Source organism: Raphanus sativus, chromosome 5 (genome assembly GCF_000801105.2).
Source record: "Raphanus sativus cultivar WK10039 chromosome 5, ASM80110v3, whole genome shotgun sequence".
NCBI lineage: Eukaryota > Viridiplantae > Streptophyta > Magnoliopsida > Brassicales > Brassicaceae > Raphanus > Raphanus sativus.
The window spans coordinates 12,480,695-12,500,351 of NC_079515.1; the positions used below are offsets into that span (position 1 = coordinate 12,480,695).

The 19,657-nt window shown below is 44.9% G+C and overlaps 1 protein-coding gene across 1 annotated transcript; it reads right to left on the minus strand.

Moving 5' to 3' along the window:
- Positions 1–122: 122 nt before the first annotated feature.
- On the minus strand, positions 123–18,179 carry LOC130512351 (uncharacterized). Its single transcript, XM_057010232.1, has 2 exons — positions 902–18,179; positions 123–823 (listed from the first exon to the last, which is right to left on the minus strand). Exon 1 carries the CDS (start codon positions 15,060–15,062, stop codon positions 14,016–14,018), a length of 1,047 nt encoding a protein of 348 aa, XP_056866212.1. The 5' UTR covers positions 15,063–18,179; the 3' UTR covers positions 123–823; positions 902–14,015.
- Positions 18,180–19,657: the final 1,478 nt, after the last annotated feature.

The window sequence follows — 19,657 nt, forward strand, 5'->3', positions numbered from 1 at the left end:
TATGTAGAATATTAAAGAAAAAATTTTACATAATATTATAAGCATTGCGTAAGAAGTTTGAGCAATTGAAAATCATAAGACAGCTGAAAGTAATGTAATCGGAAATAAGTTCTCATAGAAGAAATAAAATTGTCAATTGTAATATCAGTGATATAATGTTTAGCATAATTTGTAATAACATAGTTAATATATCCAGACCAGACCAAATAATAAAAAAACCATCTTTAATATAAGAATCGATCAAATATCAGCCAGACCAAAATATATCCCATAACTAGTGAATCCAACCGCAATGATGCACTGATTCAAACAACCGATGCCATTCTGACTCAGCATAAAATATCACCACTTGGGAACCCAACAACACTCCAACCAACGACGGATCCCATACATCTGCTCCAAAGAACTCTTCAGCCGTGAACGTGACGACTCTCTCCTAAATCCCTCCGGTAAGCCTTCACACTGAAAAACCTAGCTCGCGGCTATGGAATCGGAGAAATAGTTCGCCTATTGTCAGAGCCAGACCAAGTCAACGGCCTACCTCTCCACTTCCGGAAACAACAAACAATCTAAATAAAAGTCTAAGGATGACACCACACTTGTGGGATCAAACACGTTGGAGTGAGGCAACTGCTCGAGCTCTCGAGGCTCGCCTCCTCGACAGACAAAAGTGACTCAACAATTAACGTCGCTACAGCTGAAGGCGATCACGTCATGTACCAGTTGACATCGCAGACCTCCTTCCATTTGTGACTTCCCCATAGACCACCCTAGAGTTTGGAGTCGTCAATCGCCACGAGTGATCTCCACCTCCACCACTGGGCTACAAACCGACAAGAAAACAATGGTTTCAGAGCATTAGAATTTGCACTGAACTCACGTTTTCCAAGACAAAACCCACCTCAAAAATTTAATCCTCGAGATGATAGGCCTCTAGTAAATCACGTGGATCCGACTAAAGCAGCTCCACTAACGGAAAAGGTCTTATATATTAAGATGCAAAAGGGTAATTGGAATTTATCGGTTCGGGTTTGCTTCGGGTCTTGTCGGATACAAGTCGGTTTGAGTCTTATATAGTTGGATCCAATAAGGTAATTAATTTTTTTTTGTTCGGGTTCGGTTTGGTTCCGGATCGGGTTCGGTTTAGATCTTGTCTGGTCCAGCCCCAAAATATCCAAACATACAAAATACCTTAAAATATTTAAATACACGAAAATATCCAAAATTTTACCTAAAATCTGATCAGAAGACGTGAAAATTATCCGAAATTTTATCTGATTATCCATATTATATTTTTGAAAATTTAAAATTTTATCTGAAATCCAAAACCATACCCAAAAATATAAAATCCAAAACTCTAAAAGTTATCCATAATACTAAAATGTACTGAAACATCCATATATATCTAATATATACTAGAAGTTTCAGGTATTTTGAGTATCCCATCGGGTCTCGGGTTTGGGTCCAAGATCCGTGGGTCCTCCACACAAGACCCACTAAAGTGAAAAAATTGGTTTGGTTCCTACCAGAACCGGAATTCTCCAGGTCGGTTTGGGGCTGGATCCTCGGATCTTGGTAAAATGCCCAGGCCTACAACGGCCAAGTACTACCAAATCCATTACTACATATCAATGTACATGGATCAATTGACCTCAAGTATTTTCCGAGATATGTCGAGCAAACTAATGTGAATCTAATGCAACTTAACTTAAGGGTCCACATGTCTACTAGTTCAACACCCAATGTAGATCGCATAATGGAAAAGACTCGATGGTTCCATTTACAAACTGGATAGCCAACACATACCTAAGATACACCAAGACATTTAAATTTTCAGAATTCTCAAGGAGATCTGATAAGACCCATATATGTGCCTTTAGGCTGGTATCCCGAGCTCACCTCAACGACAATGAAAAGGAAACATGTTATTGTATAATTTTCGTTGTAAATCTCACAGAACCTGCACTTGATGGTTCACATATTACTCAGGTTATAGATCTATGTTCAGATTCAGGTCTTCAATATCAGTTTTTTGCCTGAAAAGATAGCCTATATTTATGAAATGACTCGAGTTGGGGAATATGAAAGGTGGAGTAATATTGCTGCAAGAGACAATATTTGTTAAGTTAGGAGATGAATTTTCCATATAAGATGATGAATTTTCTGATGGGGCTTTGATCTTCCGAGTAAAGACTTGGAATTTTATAATGCTCGGTATTGAAAACATATCCTCAGCTTTTTATTAAACAAATTTCTAACCATCCACCCAGATTTAACTATCTACATACTATTACTCGTGTAGCTTCATCAGTAATCATTTCAATTAGGAGTTTGACTTATGGCCATTTGACTCGATGGATGTCCTCCTGACTTACATAGCTATTAGTAACTCCATATTCCATCATTTTGGTTCTCTTATCAGAAAATTGATGGCTGATATCATAGGATGAACCACTGACTGGCTTCAAATGGTAAATGGCGTCCCGCCCCGCACTGCAGTTAATAGTAACAAAAATTTCTACATATACCATATATCTATACGTTTTTATAACTGTTAGAACCGCACCGGAGTTAAACTGTTTGTCCTGCATCGCTCAATCCGTGTGAGGGATTAAACTCACCACCTGGATTTTAGATCAGGTTAAGGTTTAGGAAAGGTTAGAAAAAGATAACGTGGGCTGAATTCCGTAATAACTTGTAGAATGAATTATGATTTTGTATTGATAACTTGGTAAAAGATTGGTTACAAAGAGATGTTACTCTTGATGATTACAAAGATAACAAAGTGTTTTTGAGATTATATGAATGATCGTGAAAAATGAATAAGGGTCGAATATGGGTTGATTCTGGATCCCCTTCTTTAGTCCTCGACCTTCTCTTTTTAAATAGCCTTGGACTTCTCTTGATTATCTTTAACTGATCTCCGAGATCTTCTCCGTTTGTTGAGGAATCCGCAACAGCTTCCCTTTGACCAGGTCCTGCGCTCTTTCTGTTATGATGTGAGCTTCCTCTTCACCGTGACCTCTTCGAAGATTGCCCTTAGCTTCCAGCCTCCGGCTTCGTATTAAACCTTAGCTAAGGTCGCCGATACGCGTTGGGCTTTATCACAGCCCAGTACTTGTTTTGGTTCTATCGTCAGCTAACGGGCCATATTTGGGCCCAACAATTGCCCCCAGCTTTCGAGATTAGACTTCGTTATTCTCGGGAGCTAGACCTAGCCGTCCAGCCTAGATCTTCTTGTTGAGATAATGATTACTGGCTATCTCAACCATATATATTCCTGCCTAATCGGACGGTTGTATTTTTTCTTCGATTAAATCGACGGTTTAGATTAAGGAGAGTTTGAAATGTGGTTTCCGATTTTCGAGACGTGATGGGATATAAAGCTGCGAGTATTAACTGCTTGCCTCTCCACTTTCTCCACGCCTCCTACGGTTTCCAAGGTAACTTCTCTCCTCTCCTTTATTTTACTGCGTGTTCTTTTTTTTTTTTATCTCTGTTTCTTGATCGAACTTGCTCTTCATCTCTAAGTTCTCTAGAGAATCCGTTCTTGCTCAACTCAACTCGATTCTTCCCTTTTCACCTCCTTTCTCTTTACCCTTTTACTTATCATGAGTCAAAAAGAAGGCTCCGGCGAAATTCAAATCTCTGCTTCTGGTGCTCGTCTTATGAAGGTTAAACAAGAAGCCGGAGAAAAGATGAAGGACGCCAAGAAGAAGAAAGCTAAAGACTCGATCGGAGCAAGAGTCAAGAGGATGAAGAAAAAAGTGGCAAGGGCGCCTCCTCTGGACCTCACTTTCCGTCGCTCTTAAAGAGTCAAGACGTCGTCAACCTTACTGTTCAAGTTCACGGCAAGAGTGACCTAGCTAGAGCTTGTACCGAAGACGAAACCCCCGAAACCGTTCCGGAGGGTTGGTTCTGTGTTCATGAGAAGTATATCTCTAAGTGTCATCTTAGGTTCCCTCTCCCCACCCTCTTGCTAGATCTTCTGGATCATTATCATTTGGCCCTTCCCCAACTTTGTCCCTCGGTTATCCGAGTGATAAACGGATTCATCACTAGGGCCAAGGAAGAAGGAGTTATCGTGGGATTGACCGAGCTGATGAGTCTCTTCTCGATAAAGGAGAGTACTTCCAAGGCTGGCGGAAGCGGTATCTACTACCTCCCCTCTCGTCCAGGGCTAGGCGTCTTCAAATTTACGGCCAGTGATGATTACTGGCGGAAGAAGTACTTTTATGTCAAGATTGACCCTTCGACTGTTCCTCTAGGCCGAGACCTCAGGACCTCTTGGTCTGACATTTCTGGTTAGGATTTTTAGGGATGTGTTTGCATATTTATTTTTGCTTATCGTGATGTGCTAATTGCCTTTGATTCTTTTTGCAGAGATTAAGGATCCTATCAAGTTGTCCGGTAAACTTACCAGAGCTCTCCATAGGAAGCTGCAGCACAGCCCCAATACCTGGGTAGCTTACACTACCACGAGAGTCGGGTCAGCTAGGTTCCCTGAACGATACAAGGCGTCCTTTCCTGACTCAGTAGCGGTTGCTGGTTTAGAAGGTAACCTTCTTTTATTAATTTCTAGTTTTCACTATTCGAATCTGTACTGTGAAATTAATGATTCTCTTCATGATTCAGTCTCTGAAGGTGATTCGGTATTCGAAGTCTCGTCTGGAGCCAGTACCTCTGAAAACACTCAGTCACAGAAGATGCCTATTCAGCCCTCGTTCCGTTCCAGGGGTAGATCGACCAAGGCTGCCAGCTCCTCTCGAGGAAGCGACAAGAACCAAGGAGGATCCTTCCTTAGCTCCGTGAAGGAAGTCCTCGATGATGGAGGCTCTGCTCCTGCTAAAGATGTTGGTCCTTCGGAGCCCAGAGTTCAGGAAGTTGGTCTTCCCTCCGAGGTTCCGGTGACAGAAGCTGATCTTCAAATGGCGTAGGATCCTCCAGAATTTGAGTCTCCGAGGAACAAGAGGTCCAGGACCGACCAGGTTGACAGACCTTCGAGGTCTTCCTCCTCCTCTTCTAGAGGGGGAACCGTTGGCTGGAACTTTGCTCACTCGAAGCGTGGGTCAGTTTTGGATGATTCGTGGGGTTTGGCTACGCTGATGAGGCATATGAAGAGAACCGGGTGTTCCCTCCCCTCGATCTCCAACCTCACGAATAAGGATGAGTATGTTGAGATTGCCCATTACATGGGTCAGGTATGAATTTTATTTCGACTTTTTAGCTTGATCCTTTTCGGAAGATGTCCACTAAATCATTGTTTTTGTTTTTGTAGCTGGCTGGCGCTATTAACAGGGCTCAGTTCAAGTTTGAGGACACTGTGCACAATGCCCCCAGCGCTGAAGAATTAGCTCAGGTTACTGATCTAGTCAAGGCCACCAAGACTGAGCTCAACCAGACTTGGGCTCTGATCTCGGAACTTCAAACTGAGGTCAAGAGACTTGGCTCCAAGGCTGATGTTCATCAAGGGACGATCGAGAGCCAAGCGATTGACAGCCAGGTGAAGAACAGGAAGATTAGGGAGTTGGATGCTGCTCGGAAGATAGCCGAGTACCAGGTCAAAGAGTTGATTGCTTCATCCCAGAACAGCCAGAACAAGGAAGCTCAGGTCAGGCTAGCCGTCCGGAGAGGAAAGAGGGAGTTAGTTGACGCTTACAACAAGATTCTGGTTTCTGTCAAGGAGAAGTTCTCCAAGAAGAAGGATGAAGTCGATCTTCTGGTTTATGCTCAAGAGCTTCATGCCAATACTGAGCTCCTGAAAGACATGCTGGACAACGAGATCAAGAGTGCTGAAGACGAGTACACTCGTTTGGTGGCTATGATGCCGAAGGCAGTTGCTGCGTACGAGAAGGCTCAGGTCTCGGACTTCTCGATCAGCAAGCTCCCTCTTCCTCAACTCTCTGAGAGCTCAGGTACTTTTGAGGTTAATATGTTTAATCTCTCCTTTTCTGGAGAGTACGGTTCTAACTTGGGATTGGTGGGTTCTTGCTCAGCCCCAGTTGAAGCCGCCCCGGGAGATGACGACAAGGAAATGGAGGAAGAGGTTCCTGATGAGGAGGATGATCTGGTTGACAAGGGAGCTGAGAAGAGCTCTGGTGACAAGGAGGTTTAAGAGCTGAGGCTCTTTCATGCGTTTCTAGGATTTCCGCCCAATGGGCTTTTGTTTCATTTGTTTCTAAGAATTATAGCCTGAGGATGTTTTTAAACCTTTGTTTATGTCAAGGTCTTTTGAACCTTTGCTGGCCTGAGGAGGCCTTTAAACCTCTATTTATCAAAACTTGGTTTTCAGTTTCGTTTCAAGTCTTTCGATTTGACTTAGTCATTTTTGGATGAATTCGAACTTTGTTAAGAGTTTTGGTAGGAAATGTATTTCGGTTATTAACTAGGAGGTTCAGTGAATCCTCAAAGTTAGGTCTCGGGTTTTATGATAAGTCTAGAAGACTTGGATTGTCTTTAGTTCCTTAAGAGGAATTCTTGGAATATCAAGGTTAGCTCAAGGTTTTTGGGAACCTGAGTTCGGTTTGGGCTCTCTTTTGAGAGTGGTTCATGGGAACCTGAATTTGTTTGTGGGATTTTAAGACTCTTTTAGACTTGCTTAGGATTTTAAGACCTTTTGAGATTTGATAAGGATTTTAAGACTTTTGTATTTTGTTAAGGATTTCGAGACCTTAGGTTCAGATCCGTGGGTACCTGATTTTGTTTCAGGGTTTTAAGACCTTAGGTTCAGATCCGTGGAGATCTGATTTTGTTTGAAGGATTTTAAGACCTTGGTGGTTTCTAAGGATTTTAAGACCTTAGGCTTAAGTCTATTAGTTTTTATATCGTTTGAAGGATTTTAAGACCTTCGAGATTGTTAAGGTTTTTGAGACCTTAGGTTCAGGTTCTTGGAGACCTGAATTGTTAAAAAGTCGAGGTATCGAAGATAATTGCTTTATTGATAATAGAATACATGGAATCATAGTAATCATACAATTGTTGCTTGGGCTATGTGATTTTGATCAGACATATGCCCCCTTTGGTCGTGGTGAACAGAGTGTTGAAATGAGGTTGGGGCTGCACTCGTGACGGAGTTGCCTACGTACCCAGTCAAGGGATCAAGCCAAACGTAGTTCAGGGATTTTAGGTACCTAATGATAGTATCTCTTAAGATTTGTGGCGTTCCACGATCTGATTTCAGGTACCCCGGTTCGCACCTTTTGGAGCTTGTAAACGCCAGGTCGTACCACATGGATGATCCGGTAAGGACCCTCCCAGTTGGTTCCTAACTTCCCAGCATCTGGTTCTTTGGTTCCTTCGAAAACTTTCTTAAGTACTAGGTCACCTACAGCGAACTGTCGGGACCTGACTTTGGAGTTGTACTGTCGTGCCATTGCTTGCTGATAGTTTTGAATGCGAATCAGGGCCCAGTCCCGTCTTTCCTCGATTAGATCGAGGCTGTCCGTCAGGAGCTGATCATTAGCTACAGGATCGGACGTACAGAGTTCCCGGCGGAGGCTACCAGCAATGGTTTCGGCTGGGACGACAGCTTCCATCCCGTAGGCTAAGGAGAAATGGGTTTCCTCTGTAGCCTTTTGTGGAGTGGTTTAACATGCCCAAAGTACTTCAGGTAACTTTTCTGACCAGAGTTCCTTCTGGGTTCCGAGTCATTTCTTGAGGTTTGCTAATACTGATTTATTAGCAGCCTCCGCCTGTCTGTTTCCTTGAGGGCGTTGAGGTGTTGAGAAGGTCAGGCGGATATTCCATTTGTCACAAAATATTTTGAAGTCGTGGGATATGAACTGTCCTCCATTGTCAGTCACGATTTCATATGGGACGCCGTGTCTACACACGATATCTTTCCACACGAATCGTTCGACCTCGAATCTGGTTACCTGTTGGAAAGCTTCTGCCTCTATCCATTTCGTGAAGTAGTCTGTTAGGACTAAAAGGAAGCGTAGCTTCTTCTTTCCACTTCCTGATGCTACTAGTGGTCCTACGAGGTCCATGGACCACCTCATAAATGGGTAAGGGGCGTGTGAGGGATTAAACTCACCACCTGGATTTTAGATCAGGTTAAGGTTTAGGAAAGGTTAGGGAAAGATAACGTGGGCTGAATTCCGTAATAACTTGTAGAATGAATTATGACTTTGTATTGATAACTTGGTAAAAGATTGGTTACAAAGAGATGTTACACTTGATGATTACAAAGATAACAAAGTGTTTTTGAGATTATATGAATGATCGTGAAAAATGAATAAGGGTCGAATATGGGTTGATTCTGGATCCTCTTCTTTAGTCCTCGACCTTCTCTTTAAATAGCCTTGGACTTCTCTTGATTATCTTTAACTGATCTCCGAGATCTTCTCCGTTTGTTGAGGAATCCGCTACAGCTTCCCTTTGACCGGGTCCTGCGCTCCTTCTGTTATGATGTGAGCTTCCTCTTCACCGTGACCTCTTCGAAGATTGCCCTTAGCTTCCAGCCTCCGGCTTCGTATTAAACCCTAGCTAAGGTCACCGATACGCATTGGCTTTATCACGGCCTAGTACTTGTTTTGGTTCTATCGTCAGCTAACGGGCCATATTTGGGCCCAACAGTTGCCCCCAGCTTTCGAGATTAGACTTTGTTATTCTCTGGAGCTAGACCTAGCCGTCCAGCCTAGATCTTCTTGTTGAGATAATGATTACTGGCTATCTCAACCATATATATTCCTGCCTAATCGGACGGCTGTAGTTTTTCTTCGATTAGATCGACTGTTTAGATTAAGGAGAGTTTGAAATGTGGTTTCCGATTTTCGAGACGTGATGGGATATAAAGCTGCGAGTATTAACTGCTTGCCTCTTCACTTTCTCCACGCCTCCGACGGTTTCCAAGGTAACTTCTCTCATCTCCTTTATTTTACTGCGTGTTCTTTTGTTTTTTTTATCTCTGTTTCTTGATCGAACTTGCTCTTCATCTCTAAGTTCTCTAGAGAATCCGTTCTTGCTCAACTCAACTCGATTCTTCCCTTTTCACCTCCTTTCTCTTTACCCTTTTACTAATCATGAGTCAAAAAGAAGGCTCCGGCGAAATCCAAATCTCTGCTTCCGGTGCTCGTCTTATGAAGGTTAAACAAGAAGCCAGAGAAAAGATGAAGGACGCCAAGAAGAAGAAAGCTAAAGATTCGATCGGAGCAAGAGTCAAGAGGATGAAGAAAAAAGGTGGCAATGGCGCCTCCTCTAGACCTCACTTTCCGTCGCTCTTAAAGAATCAAGACGTCGTCAACCTTACTGTTCAAGCTCACGGCAAGAGTGACCTAGCTAGAGCTTGTACCGAAGACGAAACCCCCGAAACCGTTCCGGAGGGTTGGTTCTGTGTTCATGAGAAGTATATCTCTAAGTGTCATCTTAGGTTCCCTCTCCCCACCCTCTTGCTAGATCTCCTGGATCATTATCAACTGGCCCTTCCCCAACTTTGTTCCTCGGTTATCCGAGTGATAAACGGATTCATCACTAGGGCCAAGGAAGAAGGAGTTATCGTGGGATTGACCGAGCTGATGAGTCTCTTCTCGATAAAGGAGAGTACTTCCAAGGATGGCAGAAGCGGTACCTATTACCTCCCCTGTCGTCGAGGGCTAGGCGTCTTCAAATTTACGGCCAGTGATGATGACTGGCGGAAGAAGTACTTTTATGTCAAGATTGACCCTTCGACGGTTCCTGTAGGCCGAGACCTCAGGACCTCTTGGTCTGACATTTCTGGTTAGAATTTTAGGGATGTGTTTGCATATTTATTTTTGCTTATCGTGATGTGCTAATTGCCTTTGATTCTTTTTGCAGAGATTAAGGATCCTATCAAGTTGTCCGGTAAACTTACCAGAGCTCTCCATAGGAAGCTGCAACACAGCCCCAATACCTAGGAACTCGCCTGAGGGTACCCAAGGTACATTTAGTGGAATTGAGCTTCATATCGTACTTATTGAGGATATCGAAGCATTCCCTTAAGTGGGAGATATGGTCTTCTCCAGCTGAGGATTTGACTAGCATATCGTCAATATAGACCTCCATGGTTTTTCCGAGTTGCCCAGCAAACATCTTATTTACTAGCCTCTGATAGGTAGCTCCTGCGTTCTTTAACCCGAATGGCATAACCTTGTAACAATAGGTTCCTCGTTCGGTTATTAATGCAGTTTTTACCTGGTCTTCAGGATCCATCATGATTTGGTTGTATCCTAAGAAGGCATCCATGAAGGATAAGAGTCGATGGCCAGCTGTTGCTTCAACCAGGCGGTCGATGTGAGGTAACGGGAAGCTATCTTTAGGGCAAGCCTTGTTTAGGTCGGTGAAGTCTACACATATTCTCCATTTACCGTTTTTCTTTTTTACAACTACCGGGTTAGCTAACCATTCAGGGTAGTGTACCTCTCGAATGGATCCAGCTTTTGTAAGTCGGTCAACTTCGTCGTTAACAGCTTGAGCCTTTTCGAGGCCTAGCTTACGACGCTTTTGTTTGATCGGTTTGAAAGTGGGGTCTACTTTCAGTTTGTGGGTGGTGACATTCGGGTCTATATCTTTCATGTCATTGGTGGACCATGCAAAGGTTTTGACATTGCTTTTCAGGAAGTCAATGAGGTCCTTTTTTGTCTCAAGAGGTAGCTCAGATCCGATGCTCACCTGTCTTTCAGGATTTGAGTCGTCGATGCAAACTTTTTCGGTGAGGTTTTTAGGGGGACCTCGAATATTTTGTTGCATTTCGCGACCCTCCTGGATCTGTAATTGCTATTGGGGGGACTTTTTGAGGATTTCGAATCCTCCCAGGTAGCAGATCCTGGAGATCTTCTAGCTACCATGTACGGTAGTTATTCCTTCAGGTGTTGGGAATTTCACGCATTGATGATAAGTCGAGGCTACTGCTTTCATCTTGTGAATCCAGGGTCTTCCTAGGATCGCATAGAACAGGGAAGGTCTGTCGATGACTACTAAGTTGGTCATTTTCATTATTCCGCCAGCTATGATTGGGAGCTTGATAGTTCCCAATGAGGTAGTTGTTTCTCCGGAGAAGCCTATGAGATTAGCTTTTTGGCCAATAATTTCGTAGTCGTCTATTTTCATCCCTTTCAGGGTGTTGTAGAAAATAAGGTCGACAGAGCTTCCTATGTCTTTCATGAGTTTAGGCACCTCGTATCCTGCGATGTTCAGGGTGACAATCAGAGGATCATCGTGAGGTCTGTCAAGGTTTGAGGTCTCGCTTTCCCAGAAAGAAATCTTAGTATTGGACTCGGGGTTGGGAGGCTTAGGACCAGTGTTAGACACAGCCTTCCGTACGTGATTCTTAATGGAGTTAACGGAGTCTTGACATATATCTGATCCTCCAAGGATACTGTCCACCCTCGAGTCGGGGCTCGATTGAGGGGACGGTTTGTGCTCAAGAGAGCTTCGACTTGTAGACTTTTTCCTTGGGGGAATTTTCCAAGAATTATATCGACTCTTTTCTTGGGAGCTGGAGGTGGCGAATCGGTCTCCTTCTCAAGTGACCTCTCGCGCTTTGGGGAGGTGTCTCTGGGACCTCTTTTCTGATAGGGCGATGGATTTTTAAGGTCCAAGTCCTTTATTTCTCCGGCTGCGAATTTAGCTGCTAGTTGTCGTTGGAGGTCCCAACATTCCTCAGTTGAGTGCCCTTCTCGATCATGATAGGAGCAACGTTTGCATTTATCAAAGCCTTTTGACAAGGGAGTTTTGTTTGCTGCGGCGACAGGTTTTTCTTCCTTGTCCTCCTCGATTGCATAAGAATGTTCTCCCTGAGTTTGATTGTTTCGGAGGTTCCCCCTTTTATGAGGTCCCTTTGCCTCTGAGGATTCACCTTTCGAGTGATTCTAAGGTTTCCTGTGGAGTTTATCCAGTGCAGCTGTCTCTTCCTCCAAAATAATATATCTAGTGGCTTTATGAAGAGCATCATCGATAGTTGGAGGAGTATTGAGTGTTAGCTCCGACCAGAAATCCGATTTATACCACAGACCTCTCCTAAGGGCCTCGATGGCGACTTGGTCGTTGGGATTCGAGAGCTTAGTTCTTACTGCTCTAAATTTCTCGATGTGGACTCGTAGCGAGTCCCCCATTCCTTGTCTGACCTTCCAGAGGTCGGCCTCAGAGGCTTGCTTCAGGATATGGGTCGAGTACTGCTTCATAAAGGCATTAGTTAACTGATCGAAACTATCTATCGAGGCTGGTTCGAGACCAGAGAACCACTTAAGGGCTGTTCCAACCAGGTTTTCGGCGAATGTCCTGCAGTAACCTGCTTCACATTCTTCCTGTGTAAAATGGGCTTTCACGATAGCCAATCGGAAGGCTCTCAAATAGGCCTTTGGGTCAGAGGTCCCATCATACTTGGGAATTCTAATTTTTCGGGTATCTCTTATGTAAGAGCTGGCAATTCTGTCAGTGAATGGAGTTCCACGAGTTTCTTCAATCAAGCTATCGCTTTCCGGAGCTGAGCTCGTTACCTTGTGGACTTGAGCTCCTAATTTTTGGAGAGCTGCGTGAGTTCGTTCCATATATCTATGAATAGCTTCAGGTCCCTCTAAGGGAAGGACATTTGGGTCGTTATTAGGTATCAGATGGGCAGGTTCCTGACGGAATCTTGTTGGTTCATCTTTCCATACAGTTGGTGGGCTAAGTCACTCACCAGCTCTTGGGTTATCGGAGTCTGCCCTTTGATACCCGTCCACATTCGGGGCTGAGCTTCTGGTTTGATAAACCGAAGATGATGTTCTGCCCCCGGATGGGAAGGATACTCCTGCTCCAGACCTAAAAACAGGCGGCGGAGGACGTAAGCGAGTGCTCCGGTCAGCAATCTGACCGGGTGTGGAGCTGGTTCTCGCTACGTTACTTCCCATAGCACTGGTGATAGGTGGGTTAAACGCGGGAGTTGTCCCAGTATGAGGCGTCTGGAAAGCAGATCCCCGTCCTTCCGGAACAGTCCTGTCAGGAGAAAAGTCTAAACGTCCTCGGGGGAACGAGGGATCGGTCAATCGATCTCGGAAAGTGACCCCCGGAGTTTGACGTTGCGGTGGTTGGGTCGTTGCGTTTAGAAATCTAGTTATCTCTTGGAATCGTTGCTGCCGAACAGCTAGCTGATGCATTGAACGCTCATTTTTCTGAGCTTTGTCTACTAATTGCATCATCATCTGACGAATCTCAGAGAGCTGAGCCTCCGTTTGATTCGGAGTGGCTTGCTGCTGAGGATTCTCGGTGACTGGAAGCCCGGGGGCGGTTCCACTTGATGATCTCGGGTTATTAGCTCCAGTGGCAGTCTGGCTCGTTCGAGCGCTAGCCGGAGGCTGTTGCCCAGATCGGTGATCGCCACGTCGAGGCTCCGGAGTTACGAGACTAGAGCCTCCATCGTTCGATGAGTCATCGCTCTGAATCGGGAGGTTAAGGTCAGACCGATTCGTTGTCTGATTGGTAGGATTCATCCTCAAGTTAGAGTAAGGGATTCGATTGTTTCTTCCCCACATACGGCGCCAATTGTGAGGGATTAAACTCACCACCTGGATTTTAGATCAGGTTAAGGTTTAGGAAAGGTTAGGGAAAGATAATGTGGGCTGAATTCCGTAATAACTTGTAGAATGAATTATGATTTTGTATTGATAACTTGGTAAAAGATTGGTTACAAAGAGATGTTACTCTTGATGATTACAAAGATAACAAAGTGTTTTTGAGATTATATGAATGATTGTGAAAAATGAATAAGGGTCGAATATGGGTTGATTCTGGATCCCCTTCTTTAGTCCTCGACCTTCTCTTTAAATAGCCTTGGACTTCTCTTGATTATATTTAACTGATCTTCGAGATCTTCTCCGTTTGTTGAGGAATCCGCAACAGCTTCCCTTTGACCGGGTCATGCGCTCCTTCTGTTATGATGTGAGTTTCCTCTTCACCGTGACCTCTTCGAAGATTGCCCTTAGCTTCCAGCCTCCGGCTTCGTATTAAACCTTAGCTAAGGTCGCCGATACGCGTTGGGCTTTATCACGGCCCAATACTTGTTTTGGTTATATCGTCATCTAACGGGCCATATTTGGGCCCAACAGGGCGGATATGTTGGATAGCTTCTCCGCAGGTTGGTGTATAATCGGTGCATGCCTCTGGCAATTGTCGTATGAGGAAGAGTAGACCTCACAGTCTGCAATAATGGTAGGCCAGAAATAGCCTTGTCTTTTGATTCGGATAGCTAGAGCTCTGCCACCGGAGTGGTTTCCACAGGAGCCGTCGTGCATTTCCTTCATATGTCTCATAGCAACGAGGCCAAGGACGCATTTTAGGTAAGGTCCGAAAATGCTTCGTTTGTGGAGAACGGATTCGATTATACAATATCTCGCGCTTAATGCTTTGAGCTTTCGAGCCTCCCATTTATTGGGTGGAGTCTTTCCCTCCAGGATGTATTGCGTGATTGGTATTCTCCAATCCTCTCTCCCTACAACTTTGTTATGAAGAGACGAGGGAGGTTCCTGTTCGGGACCTGGTGTCGTGGTGCCCCCGGAGGTATTCGTAGGATTAGGCTCCAGGGAGTCTAAATTCTGAGGAATATCTCCACTTTTTCCGTTATTCTCCGGGGTCTGGATGGTGCCCCCAGATGAATTTTTGAGAGCTGGGCGACTTCTGGTTTTGACTCTGCAGACGAGTGGGTCCGAGGTCTGGATGGTGCCCCCGGAGGTATTCGTGAGATTAGGCTTCAAGGAGTCTGAATTTCGGGGAATACCTTTGTTGTTTTCCGTGTTTTGGATTGTGTTCCCGGAGGCATGCTTTTTAAAACTACGTATTTTGGCTTTTGGGAACCAGAATGTTGTGAGAACTTGGGTAGCTACCATTTCAGGGCAGGTACCTTCGGTTTGCTCTTTTTGCTTGCTGTATATCTCAGCTTTAGTAGCTATGTCGATGCTCGGTTTTTCGATTCCTTCTACGGGTATGATTCGTTTTACGAGGGGGTCTGATGTGGAGGCTAAAGCAGCCAACGCATCTGCTGAGGAGTTCTCTCCTCGTGGGATCCTTGTTAGCTCGAACTTGTCGAACTGCCTAGTGAGGTTCTGGACGACTTCGAGATATGCCCCCATTCTTTCGTCCCTCGTTTCATATTCTCCGTGAAATTGGCTAGCTACTAACTGTGAATCACTATAAGCGTTTAGCTCTAGAATTCCGAGGCTTAGGGCGAGTTCAACCCTGCGATTAGTGCTTCATATTCAGCTTCGTTGTTTGAGGCGCTGAATCGGAGCCTATAGGACTGCTCGATGGTTTCTCCAGCTGAGGAAGTCAGCCTTAGCCCGACACCGGAGCCTTGTTTTGATGAGGCTCCGTCGACATACATGCTCCATTTTGGAGATTCCATTTCGGAGTCTAATTGCTCGGATGCTAGCTCAATGACAAAATCGGCAAGGACCTGAGCTTCGCTGCTGCTCGAGGTCTGTACTCAATGTCGTATTCGCTGAGTTCTATGGTCCATTTAGCCAATCGCCCTGACTGGCTGGGGCTGTGCAATATCATTCGTAATGGTTGCGAGGTCATTACGACGATCGAGTGCGATTGGAAGTAAGGTCGCAATTTCCTGGCAGCTGTTACGACCGCTAGCGCTAATTTTTCCATTGCGGGGTACCTTTTTCGGCATCTATCAGACTCTTGCTGGTGTAATAGACAGGTCTTTGTTCGTTTTGTTCCTCTCGGACCAGCACACCGCTAACTGCAGCAGTCGATACGGCGAGGTACATGTAGAGTGGCTCTCCTACTACAGGTTTGGATAGGATCGGAGGTTCGGAGAGGTAAGCTTTCAATTGTTTGAAGGTTTACTCACGTTTCTCGTCCCATAAGAACTTCTTATTATTTCTTAGAAGTTTGTAGAATGGGAGGCATTTGTCGGTGGACTTGGATATGAATCGATTTAATGTTGCGATTCGTCCAGTCAATCTCTGTACCTCTCTGGTTGTCTTAGGTGACGGCATTTCTAAGAAGGTTGCTATCTGCTGAGGGTTGGCTTCAATGCCTTTTTCAGTTACGAGTTAGCCTAGGAACTCGCCTGAGAGTACCCCGAAGGTACATTTAGTGGGATTGAGCTTCATATCGTACTTATTGAGGATATCGAACCATTCTCTTAAGTGGGAGATACGGTCTTCTCCAGCTGAGGATTTGACTAGCATATCGTCAATATAGACCTCCATGGTTTTTCCGAGTTGCCCAGCAAACATCTTATTTACTAGCCTCTGATAGGTAGCTCATGCGTTCTTTAACCCGAATGGCATAACCTTGTAACAATAGGTTCCTCGTTCGGTTATGAATGCAGTTTTTTCCTGGTCTTCAGGATCCATCATGATTTGGTTGTATCCTGAGAAGGCATCCATGAAGGATATGAGTCGATGGCCAGCTGTTGCTTCAACCAGGCGGTCAATGTGAGGTAACGGGAAGCTGTCTTTAGGGCAAGCCTTGTTTAGGTCGGTGAAGTCTACACAGATTCTCCATTTCTCGTTTTTCTTTTTTACAACTACCGGGTTAGCTAACCAGTCAGGGTAGTGTACCTCTCGAATGGACCCAGCTTTCGTAAGTCGGTCAACTTCGTCGTTAACAGCTTGAGCCTTTTCGAGGTCTAGCTTGCGACGCTTTTGTTTGATCAGTTTGAAAGTGGGGTCTACTTTCAGTTTGTGGGTGGTGACGTTCGGGTCTATACCTTTCATGTCATTGGTGGACCATGCAAAGGTTTTGACATTGCTTTTCAGGAAGTCAATGAGCTCCTTTTTTGTCTCAAGAGGTAGCTCAGATCCGATGCTCACCTGTCTTTCAGGATTTGAGTCGTCGATGCAAACTTTTTCGGTGAGGTTTTTAGGGGGACCTCGAATATTTTGTTGCATTTCGCGACTCTCCTGGATCTGTAATTGCTATTGGGGGGACTTTTTGAGGATTTCGAATCCTCCCAGGTAGCAGATCCTGGAGATCTTCTGGCTACCATGTACGGTAGTTATTCCTTCAGGTGTTGGGAATTTCACGCATTGATGATAAGTCGAGGCTACTGCTTTCATCTTGTGAATCCAGGGTCTTCCTAGGATCGCATGGAACGGGGAAGGTCTGTCGATGACTACTAAGTTGGTCATTTTCATTATTCCGCCAGCTATGATTGGGAGCTTGATAGTTCCCAATGAGGTAGTTGTTTCTCCGGAGAAGCCTACGAGATTAGCTTTTTGGCCAATAATTTCGTAGTCGTCTATTTCCATCCCTTTCAGGGTGTTGTAGAAAATAAGGTCGACAGAGCTTCCTATGTCTATCATGAGTTTAGGCACCTCGTATCCTGTGATGTCCAGTGTTAGACACAGCCTTCCGTACGTGATTCTTAATGGAGTTAACGGAGTCTTGACATATATCTGATCCTCCAAGGATACAGTCCACCCTCGAGTCGGGGCTCGATTGAGGGGACGGTTTGCTCAAGAGAGCTTCGACTTGTAGACTTTTTCCTTGGGGGAATTTTCCAAGAATCATATAGACTCTTTTCTTGGGAGCTGGAGGTGGCGAATCGGTCTCCTTCTCAAGTGACCTCTCGCGCTTTGGGGAGGTGTCTCTGGGACCTCTTTTCTGATAGGGCGATGGCTTTTTAAGGTCCACGTCCTTTATTTCTCCGGCTGCGAATTTAGCTGCCAGTTGTCGTTGGAGGTCCCAACATTCCTCAGTTGAGTGTCCTTCTCGATCATGATAGGAGCAACGTTTGCTTTTATCAAAGCCTTTTGACCAGGGAGTTTTGTTTGCTGCGGCGACAAGTTTTTCTTCCTTATCCTCCTCGATTGCATAAGAATGTTCTCCCTGAGTTTGATTGTTTCGGAGGTTCCCCCTTTTATGAGGTCCCTTTGCCTTTGAGGATTCATCTTTCGAGTGATTCTGAGGTTTCCTGTGGAGTTTATCCAGTGCAACTGTCTCTTCCTCCAAAGTAATATGTCTAGTGGCTTTATGAAGAGCATCATCGATAGTTGGAGAAGTATTGAGTGTTAGCTCCGACCAGAAATCCGATTTATACCACAGACCTCTCCTAAGGGCCTCGATGGCGACTTGGTCGTTGGGATTCGAGAGCTTAGTTCTTACTGCTCTGAATTTCTCGATGTAGACTCTTAGCGAGTCCCCCATTCCTTGTCTGACTTTCCAGAGGTCGGCCTCAGAGGCTTGCTTCAGGATATGGGTCGAGTACTGCTTCATGAAGGCATTAGTTAACTGATCGAAACTATCTATCGAGGCTGGTTCGAGACCAGAGAACCACTCAAGGGCTGTTCCAACCAGGTTTTCGGCGAATGTCCTGCAGTAACCTGCTTCACATTCTTCCTGTGTAAAATGGGCTTTCACGATAGCCAATCAGAAGGCTCTCAAATAGGCCTTTGGGTCAGAGGTCCCATCATACTTGGGAATTCTAATTTTTCGGGTATCTCTTATGTAAGAGCTGGTTGTCGCTACGTTACTTCCCATAGCACTGGTGATAGGTGGGTTAAACGCGGGAGCTGTCCCAGTATGAGGCGTCTGGAAAGCAGATCCCCGTCCTTCCGGAACAGTGCTGTCAGGAGAAAAGTCTAAACGTCCTCGGGGGAACGAGGGATCGGTCAATCGATCTCGGAAAGTGACCCCCGGAGTTTGACGTTGCGGTGGTTGGATCGTTGCGTTTAGAGATCTAGTTATCTCTTCGAATCGTTGCTGCCGAACAGCTAGCTGATGCATTGTACGCTCATTTTCCTGAGCTTTGTCTACTAATTGCATCATCATCTGACGAATCTCAGAGAGCTGAGCCTCCATTTGATTCGGAGTGGCTTGCTGCTGAGGATTCTCGGTGACTGGAAGCCCGGGGGCGGTTTCACTTCATGATCTCGGGTTAGTAGCTCCAGTGGCAGTCTGGCTCGTTCGAGCACTAGCCGGAGGCTGTTTCCCAGATCGGTGATTGCCACGTCGAGGCTCCGGAGTTACGAGACTAGAGCCTCCATCGTTCGGTGAGTCATCGCTCTGAATCGGGAGGTTAAAGTCAGACAGATTCGTTGTCTGATCGGTAGGATTCATCCTCAAGTTAGAGTAAGAGATTCGATTGTTTCTTCCCCACAGACGGCGCCAATTGTGAGGGATTAAACTCACCACCTGGATTTTAGATCAGGTTAAGGTTTAGGAAAGGTTAGGGAAAGATAACGTGGGCTGAATTCCGTAATAACTTGTAGAATTAATTATGATTTTGTATTGATAACTTGGTAAAAGATTGGTTACAAAGAGATGTTACTCTTGATGATTACAAAGATAACAAAGTGTTTTTGAGATTATATGAATGATCGTGAAAAATGAATAAGGGTCGAATATGGGTTGATTCTGGATCCCCTTCTTTAGTCCTCGACCTTTTCTTTAAATAGCCTTGGACTTCTCTTGATTATCTTTAACTGATCTCCGAGATCTTCTCCGTTTGTTGAGGAATCCGCAACAGCTTCCCTTTGACCGGATCATGCGCTTGTTCTGTTATGATGTGAGCTTCCTCTTCACCGTGACCTCTTCGAAGATTGCCCTTAGCTTCCAGCCTCCGGCTTCGTATTAAACCTTCGCTAAGGTCGACGATACGCGTTGGGCTTTATCACAGCCCAATACTTGTTTTGGTTCTATCGTCAGCTAACGGGCCATATTTGGGCCCAACAATCCGCATACACTATTTGGAGTCATAGTAGGT